This window comes from Carassius gibelio, chromosome A5 (assembly GCF_023724105.1).
Source record: "Carassius gibelio isolate Cgi1373 ecotype wild population from Czech Republic chromosome A5, carGib1.2-hapl.c, whole genome shotgun sequence".
In the NCBI taxonomy this organism is placed as follows: Eukaryota; Metazoa; Chordata; class Actinopteri; order Cypriniformes; family Cyprinidae; genus Carassius; species Carassius gibelio.
In genome coordinates, this window is record NC_068375.1 from 3,761,572 (window position 1) to 3,773,918 (window position 12,347).

The following is a 12,347-nucleotide window of genomic DNA, read 5'->3' on the forward strand; positions in this document are numbered from 1 at the left end:
TAGGTCATGTTATGAATATTTTTACCTGAATTTTTGCATATGGCACCTTTAAGGATAATGCAGTCCCAACGAAAAAGGGTCACTATCGTGTGTTGGAACCGCAGGCAGTGAGTAAAACTGCTTCAAATATCTCTGTGTTGTTAACTTAGCTATCGGCGCGTAAGCACATCAAGTAAACAACATGCGATGTTGTCATCAAGCTGCACTTTCCACATGTACACCTTAAAAAATTTAAAAAAATTAAAAAAGACGACATAAAGTGGAACTTTCCAAAACCGCTAAGCAAATATATACAGTTTCAATACATACCACATAGAGACGTCCTGCTGTAGTCGTTGCTGCCGCTGCTCTTGTTTAATTTCAGCCTCGGGATCTGATTCTGGATCATAGATTTACGGCTGAATCAGACTGTTAGCCATGGTTTGTTTTGGATGATGGTTTTTCCGTCACGGTAATGTCACAGCTTCCACACGCTCTCAACGCAAAAGCCTACTCGCACTCGTGATTCTTTAGCTCCGCCCACACGTCACGCCCCCAGCCGCTCGTGTTTTTCCAGGAAAAACGGGACAGACTACCTTTATCTTATAAATATAATAAATCTAAAGACTTTTTGGAGTTATGAAGGATGCAGCACTACTCTATAGGTACTCAAGATTAACAGGATATTGAGTGAAATATCACCCCCCCCCCCTTTAACTCTCTGTCTCTCTTCTAGGTGTGTGGTCCTCATCTGAAGCATAAATGTGAGGGGTTTAACTATCTTAATGGTCAGTGTCTGGAGATCAACCCACACTTCACTGCTGCTGAGACACTGAAGCCAGCTTTCCAGGGTACTGCAAAACTTTTCTGATAATGCAACCTTACAACATTCAAAATATTAAAGGGATAATGAACTTTTAAGAATTATTTTATACGGTTGACTGAGGTCCACTAATGACATTTGCATTGTTGTTGTTTTTTTCATTCAAAAGCATCAAAATTAATAAGTAATAGGCTACTTTTGTGGCCGGCTCGAGAGATGCTAGGTTGTGTGTGTGCTGCATTGAATACATGGAAGTAAACACCCACTGCTATTACTGGATATTAGTTTTGCATTGCTTGATATTAGTTTTGCATAGCATTGCTTTTTAATTTCAGGGTGTATTCACACCAGGAAAGTCTGCTAGTTTACTTGCTTTGGTCCAAACCAAATACATTTTTGATTATTTTGTTTGGTGTGGTTCCCTTTACTGTGCCCTTTTTGCAAGTGAACCAGAAATTGTAAACGAAACCACATGTGTGCTAAGGTCATCCATTAATTGGACAGAAATTCTCAAGCATACAGAACTGCTTAGGAACCAGACTGAGACCACTTCTTCAGCTGGGTCTTGGTGCGGATGTATGGTACACATCTGAGTGTGAATGGTGTATATACACCTGCCCAAAAGATCTGAACCAAGGGCTAATCGAAATTGAGTTTGATTCTATCGAACTTGACAAGACAGGTGTGGATACAACCTCAGTCTTTCTCCAAATCAGGCATTGACGTGTCTTATTTACAAATGAACTGGCAAGAAAATGAAGTAAACAAACACTCAATGTTTTACTTACGTAAGCTGAAATTGAAAAAAAGTTCAACCACGTATTCCTAATATTTGAACCCGAATGAAGGTTATGCAGTGACTCTGTTCTTCCACAACCAGGCACTGCACAATACTTTGCTGTCTTTCATGGTATGTTTATTGTTGGTTGCTCAGTCTGGTTTAGTGCCACTTATGTTATTTCCCTACAGTGTCTTTGGTGAGTGGGTGAGGCTACAGAATTAGGACCCCTTTAATGTTCCAATGGTCCAGTGTTCTAGGAAAATTATGCACTATTCATTATCTTTTACTCAATACAAAATCAAATTCTTAGCCATTAAGCTACTAATATGTATGATTATATTATATAAGTCTTAATATTATATAAATATAAAAAAAATGTATTTTTATTGAATGTAATGTATATATGTGATTTTATAGTCAAGTCACCTTTATTTATATAGCGCTTTAAACAAAATACATTGCGTCAAAGCAACTGAACAACATTCATTAGCAAAACAGTGTAAATAATGCAAAATGACAGTTAAAGGCAGTTCATCTTTGAATTCAGTGATGTCATCTCTGTTCAGTTTAAATAATGTCTGTGCATTGATTTGCAATCAAGTCAACGATATCGCTGTAGATGAAGTGACCCCAACTAAGCAAGCCAGGGGCAACAGCGGCAAGGAACCGAAAACTCCATTGGTGACAGAATGGAGAAAAAAAACCTTTTGAGAAACCAGGCTCAGTTGGGGGGCCAGTTCTCCTCTGACCAGACGAAACCAGTAGTTAAATTCCAGGCTGCAGAAAAGTCAGATTGTGCAGAAAAATCATCTGTTTCCTGTGGTCTTGCCCTGATGGTCATCTGAGACAAGGTCTTTACAGGGGATCTGTATCTGGGGCTCTAGTTGTCCTGGTCTCCGCTGTCTTTCAGGGATGTAGAGGTCCTTTCTAGGTGCTGATCCACCATCCGGTCTGGATATGTACTGGATCCGGGTGACTGCAGTGACCCTCTGTTCTGGATACAGACTGGATCTGTTGGCTATGGTGACCTCAGAATAAGAGAGAAAGACTAATATTAGAGTAGATGCCATTCTTCTAATGATGTATCGAGTACATCGGGTGGTATGGGAAGTGTTCCCGGTTCCGGTTTACCTAATTAATGCAGCCTAAAAATCCTTTAACGGATTTGGATATTAAAAGCATATTAGTATGTTATGTGTAAACCAGGTTAAAGAGATGGGTCTTTAATCTAGATTTAAACTGCAAGAGTGTGTCTGCCTCCCGAACAATGTTAGGTAAGTTATTCCAGAGTTTAGGCGCCAAATAGGAAAAGGATTTGCCGCCCGCAGTTGATTTTGATATTCTAGGTATTATCAAATTGCCTGAGTTTTGAGATTGTAGCGGACGTAGAGGATTATAATGTAAAAGGAGCTCATTCAAATACTGAGGTGCTAAACCATTCAGAGCTTTATAAGCAATAAGCAATATTTTATACAATGTTTGATATGGAGCCAGTGCAGTGTTGACAGGACCGGGCTAATATGGTCATACTTCTTGGTTCTAGTAAGAACTCTTGCTGCTGCATTTTGGACTAGCAGTAGTTTGTTTACTGAGAATGCAGAACAACCACCCAATAAAGCATTACAATAATCTAACCTTGAGGTCATAAATGCATGGATTAACATTTCCTGCATTTGACATTGAGAGCATAGGCCGTAATTTAGATATATTTTTTAAAATGGAAAAATGCAATTTTACAAATGCTAGAAACGTGGCTTTCTAAGGAAAGATTGCGATCAAATAGCACACCTAGGTTCCTAACTGATGACGAAGAATTGACAGAGCAGCCATCAAGTCTTAGATAGTGTTCTAGGTTATTACAAGCAGAGTTTTTAGGTCCTATAATTAACACCTCTGGTTTTTTTTCAGAATTTAGCTGTAAGAAATAACTTTTCATCCAGTTTCTCATGTCGACTATGCATTCTATTCGTTTTTCAAATTGGTGTGTTTCACCGGGCCACGAAGAAATATATAGCTGAGTATCATCAGCATAACAGTGAAAGCTAACGCCATGTTTTCTGATGATATCTCCCAAGGGTAACATATAAAGCGTAAAGAGTAGCGGCCTTAGTACTGAGTTTTGAGGTTCTCTATACCGCACTTGTGATCGATATGATAGATTTTCATTCACTGCTACGAACTGATGACGGTCATATAAGTACGATTTAAACCATGCTAATGCATTTCCATTAATGCCAACAAAGTGTTCAAGTATATGCAAAAGAATGTTGTGGTCAGTTGTGTCAAACGCAGCACTAAGATCCAATAAAACTAATAGAGAGAAAAGGGAGATTCGAGATTGGTCTATAATTAACTAGTTCAAGTTGTGTTTTTTTGATGAGAGGCTTAATAACAGACAGTTTGAAGGTTTTGGTGAAATGAGGAATTAATAATTGTCAGAAGAGGATCTAGGACTTCTGGAAACCCCTCTTTTAGGAGCTTAGATGGTATAGGGTCTAACATATATGTTGCTGGATTAGATGATTTAACAAGTTTATACAATTCTTCCTCTCCTATAGTAGAGAATGAGTGGAAATGTTCCACAGGGGGTCTATAGTGCACTGTCTGATGCGATACTGTAACTGATGGCTGAATTGTTACTATTGCATCTCTAATAGTATCGATTTTAGAAGTAGTTCATAAAGTCATTACTGCTTTGATGTTGGGAAATGTCAACACTTGTTGAGTCTTTATTTTTCGTTAATTTAGCCACTGTGTTGAATAAATACCTGGAGTTATGTTTGTTTTCTTCTAAAAGAGAAGAGAAGTAATCAGATCAGTTTTTAATGCTTTTCTGTAGAATAGGTTACTTTCCCGCTAAGCAAAATGAAATACCTCTAGTTTTGTTTTCCTCCAGCTGCGCTCCATTTTTCGGGCTGCTCTCTTTAGGGTGCGAGTATGCTCATATAGGTTCATATAGGTTTCCTTAACCTTCCTTAAGCCTAAAGGAGCAACTGTATTTAAAATGCTAGACAATAGAGTCCATAGTTTCTGTTACATCATCAAGTTGTTCTGAGGTTTTGGATATGCTAAGGAATTTGGATACATCAGGAAGATAACTTAAAAAGCAGTCTTTTGTGGTAGAAGTGATTGTTCTTCAATACTTGTAACGAAGTAGAATTTAAAATTTTGGCTATATAAAGTTTGAACAAAACTAAATAATGATCTGAGATATCATCACTTGGCTGCATAATTTCAACACTATCAACATAAATTCCTTTTGACAGTATTAAATCTAGAGTATGATTTGGACAATGAGTAGGTCCTGAAATGTGTTGTCTAAGCCAATAGAGTTCAGAATGTCTATAAATGCTGATCCCAATGCATCTTTTTCATTATCAACATGGATATTAAAATCACCAACTATTAAAACTTTATCTGTAGCCAGAACTAACTCGGATGTAAAATCACCAAACTCTATAATAAAGTCTGTATGGTGCCCTGGTGGCATGTATACAGTAGCCAGTACAAACATAACAAGGGATTTATCATTAACATTTCTTTCTCTGGATAATGTTATATGAAGCACCATTACTTCATACGAATTATACTTGAAGCCAACCCTCTGAGAAATCCTGAAAACGTTGTTATAAATTGAAGCAACACTTTCCCCTTTGCCTTTTATACGCGGCTCATGTTTATAACAGTAATCTTGGGGGTTGGACTCATTTAAAATAATGTAATCATCAGGTTTTAGCCAGGTTTCTGTCAAACAGAGCACATCTAGATTATGATCAATGATCATATTATTTACAAAAAGTGTTTTCGTAGAAAGGGATCTGATATTCAATAAGCCAAGCTTTATCATTTGTTTATCCGTATTGCATCTGTTTTTTTATTTGTTGAACCTCAATTAAATTGTTAATCTTAACTTGGTTTGGACGTTTTTTGTATTTTATAGTTTGGGGAACAGACACAGTCTCTATAGTGTGATATCTAGGTGAAAGAGTCTCTATGTGCTGAGAATTAGCTGACCTCTGTGACGTGAGACAGCTATCAGACGGTCGGTTTAGCCAGTCTGTCTGCTTCCTGACCTGGGCCTCAGTTAGTCAAGTATAAACACTAAGACTATTTGCCACATTTCTAGAGAGAAGAGTGGCGCCACCCCAGGAGGGATGAAAACCATCTCTTTTCAACAGGTCAGGTCGGCCGCAAAAGCTCATCCAATTGTCTATGAAACCTATGTTATTCTGTGGGCACCACTTAGACATCCAGCCATTGAGTGATGACAATCTGCTATGCATCTAGTCACCATGGTAAGCAGGGAGGGGACCAGAGCATATTACAGTGTTTGACATCGTGCTTGCAAGTTCACACACCTCTTTAGTGTTATTTTTAGTGATCTCCAACTGGCGAAGTCGAAAATGATTAGCGCCAGCATGAATAACAATCTTACTCTATTTACATTTAGCATTAGCCAGCACTTTTAAATTTGCCAAGATGTCAGGCACTCTGGCTCCCGGTAAACATTTGACTATGGTGGCTGGTTTCTCTATATTCACGCTCCGTACAATAGAATCACCAATAACAAGAGCACTTTCGTCAGGTTTCTCAGTGGGTGCATCACTGAGTCGGGAGAACCTGTTTAATGTTTTGATCGGAACAGAAGAGTGGTGTTTTGACCCACGACTACGCTGCCTCACTCTCACCCAGTTGCCCTGCTGTAGGGTCTCTGTTGCCGGAACCGAACAATGTACAGGAATCCCTAAGCTAGACGCATCCAAAGCCATATCTAGAGCACTAACATTATTACTGTCCTCAATTAAAGTTTGTATGCGTGTCTCTAATTCTGAAATCTTCTCTGTCAGCGTAACTATTTCCCTGTGTTTATCACATGTGAATCCCTCATCAGTGACAGAGATAGATAAACTTTACATGTGACAAGAGGTGCAAATAACAATAGCAGGAGAAGCCATTACTCACAGCGCTTGATGAAATATTCTTACCACACTTGTTTGATGAACTTGTGAAAAACTGTAGCGAGAGAGAGGAGAGGAGAGGAGAAAAGAAAACAGCCATAGGTTCGAATGAAGCCGCTAATGACAAGTTAACGAGTGCTAATGGAATGCAGGTGTACTGCACTCGAGGATATAAAATAAAAGTGAACAATCAAAATTAATCTGATAAGATTGATATTGATAATATCAGAAATATGGTGTGAATTAAGTTATATTTTATCACCTTAAAAAACAGAGAGTGACAGTGAGATAAAGATTCTAGAGAGAGAAAAACAGCTACACTGAACTATGATTAGCTGCAGCTAGTCTAGCAGGAAGTAGATAAAACATTGTCCAACAGCGACACCCACAGTTATACCCTTTGCATATTTTGAATTTGTCATTTATTGACATACACTTGCATAGACAAACATTTCTAGGTTACTTATGTAACCATGGTTTCCCGATGGGAATGTGATGCTTGCTCAGAAACACTTTATTTATAATGCCTCTGCATCACCTGGTCCTGAAGGATGTGTGAAATCAGTCCAATGGAATGGCGAGATGTCACGGGCGGGGTGGCGGAGATACCAGGAGCTTAAAAGCACATCTTAAAAACAGCATTAGCTTTTGATAGGTTGAAATGCACCTAAACAGATTTTCATATGTGTATTTGTTTCCGAGACTTCCTTCAGGAAGGATGGAGCTTCCGCAGTGTCCCTGTTCCAACTGGGTATGTTTTACCGGTGTTATCCAGTTTCACTGAGTGGGGCAGTGCTTCGACAACAGTGAATGGAACTTCTTGTTGCAAACCCCAGCCTACACCAAAAAGGGCACTGGAAGGGGAAGCATCAATGGAGCTTTGGTAGGAATCCCAAATTGTCAGTCATCAGATGTGACGTGTAGAGTGACTGACTGAAAGAGATTGTCTCGGTTACTTATGGTGACCCTCGTTCCCTGAAGGAGGGAACGGAGACTTCACGTCCCATCACCGTGGCTGCTATCCAACAGCTGAGCGGCCAGGTCACCGTCTCAACTACTCAGCGAAGACCTGGTATGCATCGCACCTGCAGCTTAAGCAGACTCTGGCTTGGCAGAGGTAGCAGGCATGACTTTAACAGGTGCCTGGGGTAGCAGACATGAGGTTAGCAGACTCTGGCTTGGCAGATATGACGTGATCAGGTTTTAAAACGGTGGACATGACATGAGTAAACTCTGACTTAACTGGCATGATGTAAGCAGGTACTGAGAAGCAGGTATTACATGAGTTGACCTTGGAGTAGCAGACATGAGTAGTCTGTGGCTTGGCAGGCATGACATGAGCTGAACTTGGCTTGGCAGGCATGACGTGAGCTTTGAGGAAGTGTAGTGTTCATCCTCCACGACACAGTAAAAGCAGATCAACTCAACCATAAAGCAAAGTTAATATACTGCTCAAGTTTGCCAAGTTGTCAGGTGCTCTGGCTCCCGGTAAACATTGGACTATAGTGTGTAGTGTTTCTATTTTCATGTTCTGCACAGTAGAATTGCCCATAACTAGGGCTCTTTCAAAAGGTGTTTTCAGTGGGTGCATCACTGGGTGGAGAGAACCTGTTTAAAGTTTTGATTGGAACAGAAGAGTGATTTTTTTTCTCACAACTATGGTGAACTGCCTTTAACTATCATTTTGCATTATTGACACAATGTTTTCCTAATGAATGTTGTTCAGTTGCTTTGACGCAATGCATTTTGTTTAAAACGCTATATAAATAAAGGTGACTTGACTTGACTAATTGGCTCTGATCCAGATGGCAATCAGTACTAGCCAATCAGAGGCAGAGCAGGGCAATCAGTTTTTTTTTTTTCTGGTTAGGAAAACGTCGTCAGTGAGTGACATAAATTTCAAATGAGTGCGCACGAGTTGGGACTGACTGGACTGTAGGATAATTTTTTGGACTAACAAATGTCTGGGACAAAGTGGGCAAAATACGGAAAGAAATGTAAAAAAGAATGTGCCACGTGAGATTGTGGCCTTCCCACAGACCCTAGACAGAGTCACGGTACAACAAGGATGCTTCAGGACATGATCACACAGAGGCGTTCCCAAATAATTTCTGATGCAGCTCAAGTAACCTGAAGGAGAACCCTCTGTTCCGACTTTATTATCCATTTTAAATGAATGCAGGATTACAATTAGTGGACAAATAGAGTATGTTGCATATTATATATGCTTTTTTGGTAGATTAGAAATTATGCATTCCCACTTACAGTACACTTCTGCAATGCAGTTTTATGTCATCCTGCAGATTTTGTTTTTGTGTATTTCAGAGTGTCATGTTATTCCCCCTCTGGATGCGGTTATACTGTTTGATGACTCTGGCAGTATCACCTCAGACAATTTTGAAACAATGATAAGATTCATCAAGAACTTAATTGCCATGTTTTTGGATACACGAGCTCAGGTGTGTATGTGAACATGCCAGTTTTTTTTTTTCTGTAGCCCATTAAAAACTTGGCAGGTGAATGATGCCTTGAATAAAAATGTTACATAACAAATAATGTATCATTTGATATATTACTATAGTATTATATTCATATTGTATCTGTGTCTCAGGTGGCAGTAGCCAAATTCTCCACAAAAGTGTCGGCTGTCTTTCACTTTGAGAACTATGCAGTGAAACGAGACCCCGACCTACTAATGAAAGATGTGACCCAGGCACAGGGACATACATTCACACCTTCTGCAATACGTTTCGTGCTGTGAGTGCAACAGTAATTGTAATATTTACAATTGTAATGTTTATTAATTTGATTGCTTGCATTGTTCTAATTCCAGTATTGCCATATTCTTTGTTGTAATGATAATAATATTAATGTATAATTTATATAGTGTCATTCCCTACCCTTATGAAAATTAACCATGGTTTTACTACAAATAAAACAAAAAAAAAACAAAAAAACATAGTTCCTATAGTTAAACCATGGTAACCACAAATTAACCATGGTTTTGCTATATTAACCATAGTTTAACCATGGTATTTGTAGTAAATCTGTGGTTATACAAATGGTAGTCATTACGCCAAAAAAACATTGGTTACTACAGTTTTACTATAATAAAACCATGGTTATTTTTTGTAAGGGTAGCTCAAGGACACTGAACATTGTACACCAAAGAAACAAAAATTGATAAAAAGGAACAATTTAATTTATTTGCAAATAATGCAAATAATGCAGTTGCATATAACAAAGATTATGTAGTGATGGTGTGATTCTTTGGTGATGGTAAAATGCTATTATTACCTCAGCCAAACACCAGAGTCATGGTTAATTTCTTTATACTGCTCCTTTATTCCCCCTCAGAGAAGAGATGTTTTCTGAGAAGGTGGGAATGCGGAGCAACTCTCAGAAGTTATTGCTGGTGATCACTGATGGAAAATCAAATGACCCCAAAGAGGAATTTAAGAATGTCATCCTGGAAGCCAATGAACGGGACATCAAACGATTTGCCATTGGGGTAAACACAAATAATTAAGTTACATTAAAATAATGTTCCATCTTAAATACAGCTGAAAATCTATTGTGCTGTCAGTAAAGAACTAATCTCTTAGAGCTTATATTTATTTTATTTTTTACATTTTTTGAGAACTGACATCTTGGAATCCATTTCGAGATGATGTGTGAACAGGACATGAGAGGGTGTAAAATCTTTGCATGACGGGACCTTCTAAGAAATAATGTGAAACCAGTTCTGGCAATTTTACATGATGAAAAGTTATGATTTAACCAGTAAATCATCGTTATTATGCTACGTGCAAATTATGTATCACTCATAAGTACTGGAAAATTCATTTAAAAAATAAATACTTTAATTTCAATAAGCTGAATAACAATCATCTGTGCTCTGCCAGTGGTTTACAACATGGCCAGTCTAACGTTGTGTGAAACAACAAACAAAAGAAATATAATGACTTCAACTTAACAATCGTTGTGTTTGTCTTGCATCACTTAATGAAATTGGATGAGCACAGCACTGTTTTCTGGCCGGTATATTTCATGAATTGTAATGTTTGAAAAGGATTGTAATTATGATTATAAGACTGGAAGAACACAGTTAATGCACAATTCAAAATATACATAAGTAATGACATAATGACATTTCTTTTTTTGTCAGGTTGGTAAGGAATATTCTTATCCTGAGCTGGAGCTGATCGCTTCCTCACCCCAGTTTGTGTTTGAGACAGAGAGTTTCAGTGCTCTCACCTCGATACTAAATCATCTAAGAAAAAAAATATTCTCCATTGAAGGTACTAAGCAACAGTAGAAATCGTCTCAGGTTACGAATGTAACCATGGTTCCCTGAGAGGGAACGAGACACTGCATCCTCTGAGGGGACACTATGGGGAACACCTCGTCGTGAACCGTGTCTGAAGCATACTTTGAAAAACGCCAAATTGTTGGCCGGTGACAGCCTCTGACATCACTACCAGCATGACTACAAATACGTGCCCGTGGGGACCCATTACTTATCTTCTTCGTGAAGCTTGCGTCCGAAGCATGGCAGGGAGCTAGAGGATGCAGTGTCTCGTTCCCTCTCAGGGAACCATGGTTACATTCGTAACCTGAGACGTTCCCTGTCAAGGGAACTTCGAATTGCGTCCTCTGAGGGGACACTATGGGGAACAGTATACCCACGCCACCATGCTGAGGGGAATGCAGGCCAGAATCATGGCAAACACTAAGTTCCAACTCTAACATTTCACCGGGAGTCGCCCCTGGGACGGTTCAACGGCTGTCCATGACATTATCCCTTATGGCCAAAGACCTAAGCTACATACCCAACTTACCAGTAGGGCCTCCCTGGGGTAGAGCTGAAGGCTTGGAATCACGAAAGATTCCTTTAAAGGGATACAGCTAAGAACCTAGCACTGTCTATTACCAAGTCTTGCCTGTCACAAAGGAGGAGCTCTCGTGGCACTCTGATAGAGCAGCTTGTAGATGAAATGGCCCGGAAGAAGAGCAATTGGAGGACGGAACGTACAGATGAAGCCTCGGCCATGCCTGTACCATGGCGTCCAGCCCCAATGGAGCTGGATGAGTCAGAGGAAGCCAGAGGGGATAGTGAGATGCTCTCTCAAGCCGCAAAACCGATCCACCCAGGTCTGGCCAACCTCTCCAACTTCGCTTCAACACCTTGGTGTGAAGGCGCCATTCCCCGAGCCTCAGCCCCTGCCTCAGCAGGATGTCTGTTCTCACAGTGCGTTTCAAAACAGTATGTAGTACTGGAGCGCTCTGATGAAAAAAACGAGAATTCAGTCTCCCTTGAGAGGAGGACTCCGAGCTCCGAGCAGCCTGCTCATAGGCGACCCTTTTAGAAAAGGGGAGCGCTGCTAAACTATGGCAAGAATTGCCCACACAGCCCCCTATAATGAGGGGCGGTGCTTGAGGTCTATAACAAATATACACTGGTTGAATGAAGCCCAAGGAATCCAGGGACTAATCATCTTAAGAAAGGGAATGAAGAGGAGCACGTAACCCTTACCGTACAGGATTTCAGGAAGTGCGTAGAATCTTGCGTGCACACTTACCACTTTAAGTGGATTTCGGAAAGTGCGCAGAGTCTTGCGTGCACACTTACCACTTTTCACTTTTCGCCTTCAGAGAGACCTGGTGAAGCCTACTGTCTGAAAACCATAATATGCTATTTAGGGGAAACGCACAGTATGTGGGAGCTAAATCTCCAGGGAGGCCTGGTGAGGCCTACTACCTGACAACCACAGTATGTGGGAGCTCACCATCAGAGAGGCCTGAT

The 12,347-nt window shown here is 39.9% G+C and overlaps 1 protein-coding gene and 1 long non-coding RNA gene across 8 annotated transcripts in view; one reads left to right on the forward strand and one right to left on the reverse strand.

The window, feature by feature from the left end:
* Nucleotides 1–12,347, reverse strand: part of LOC127989103 (uncharacterized) — a 117,933-nt gene that overhangs the window by 42,700 nt on the left and 62,886 nt on the right. The gene's annotated exons all lie outside the window — the stretch shown is intronic.
* Nucleotides 1–12,347, forward strand: part of LOC127988917 (integrin alpha-X) — a 121,316-nt gene that overhangs the window by 37,098 nt on the left and 71,871 nt on the right. For 6 of the 7 annotated variants that reach the window (XR_008162137.1, XM_052591389.1, XM_052591392.1 and 3 more), the window contains exons 5-9: nt 716–830; nt 8,867–9,000; nt 9,153–9,298; nt 9,899–10,052; nt 10,710–10,842. Coding sequence is in view for 6 of the 7 variants with exons in the window: in XM_052591389.1 (XP_052447349.1) it covers nt 716–830; nt 8,867–9,000; nt 9,153–9,298; nt 9,899–10,052; nt 10,710–10,842 (682 nt within the window). In the remaining variant the exon portion in view is untranslated. The remainder of the gene's footprint in view (nt 1–715; nt 831–8,866; nt 9,001–9,152; nt 9,299–9,898; nt 10,053–10,709; nt 10,843–12,347) is intronic. The other variant, XM_052591395.1, reaches the window with a different exon arrangement.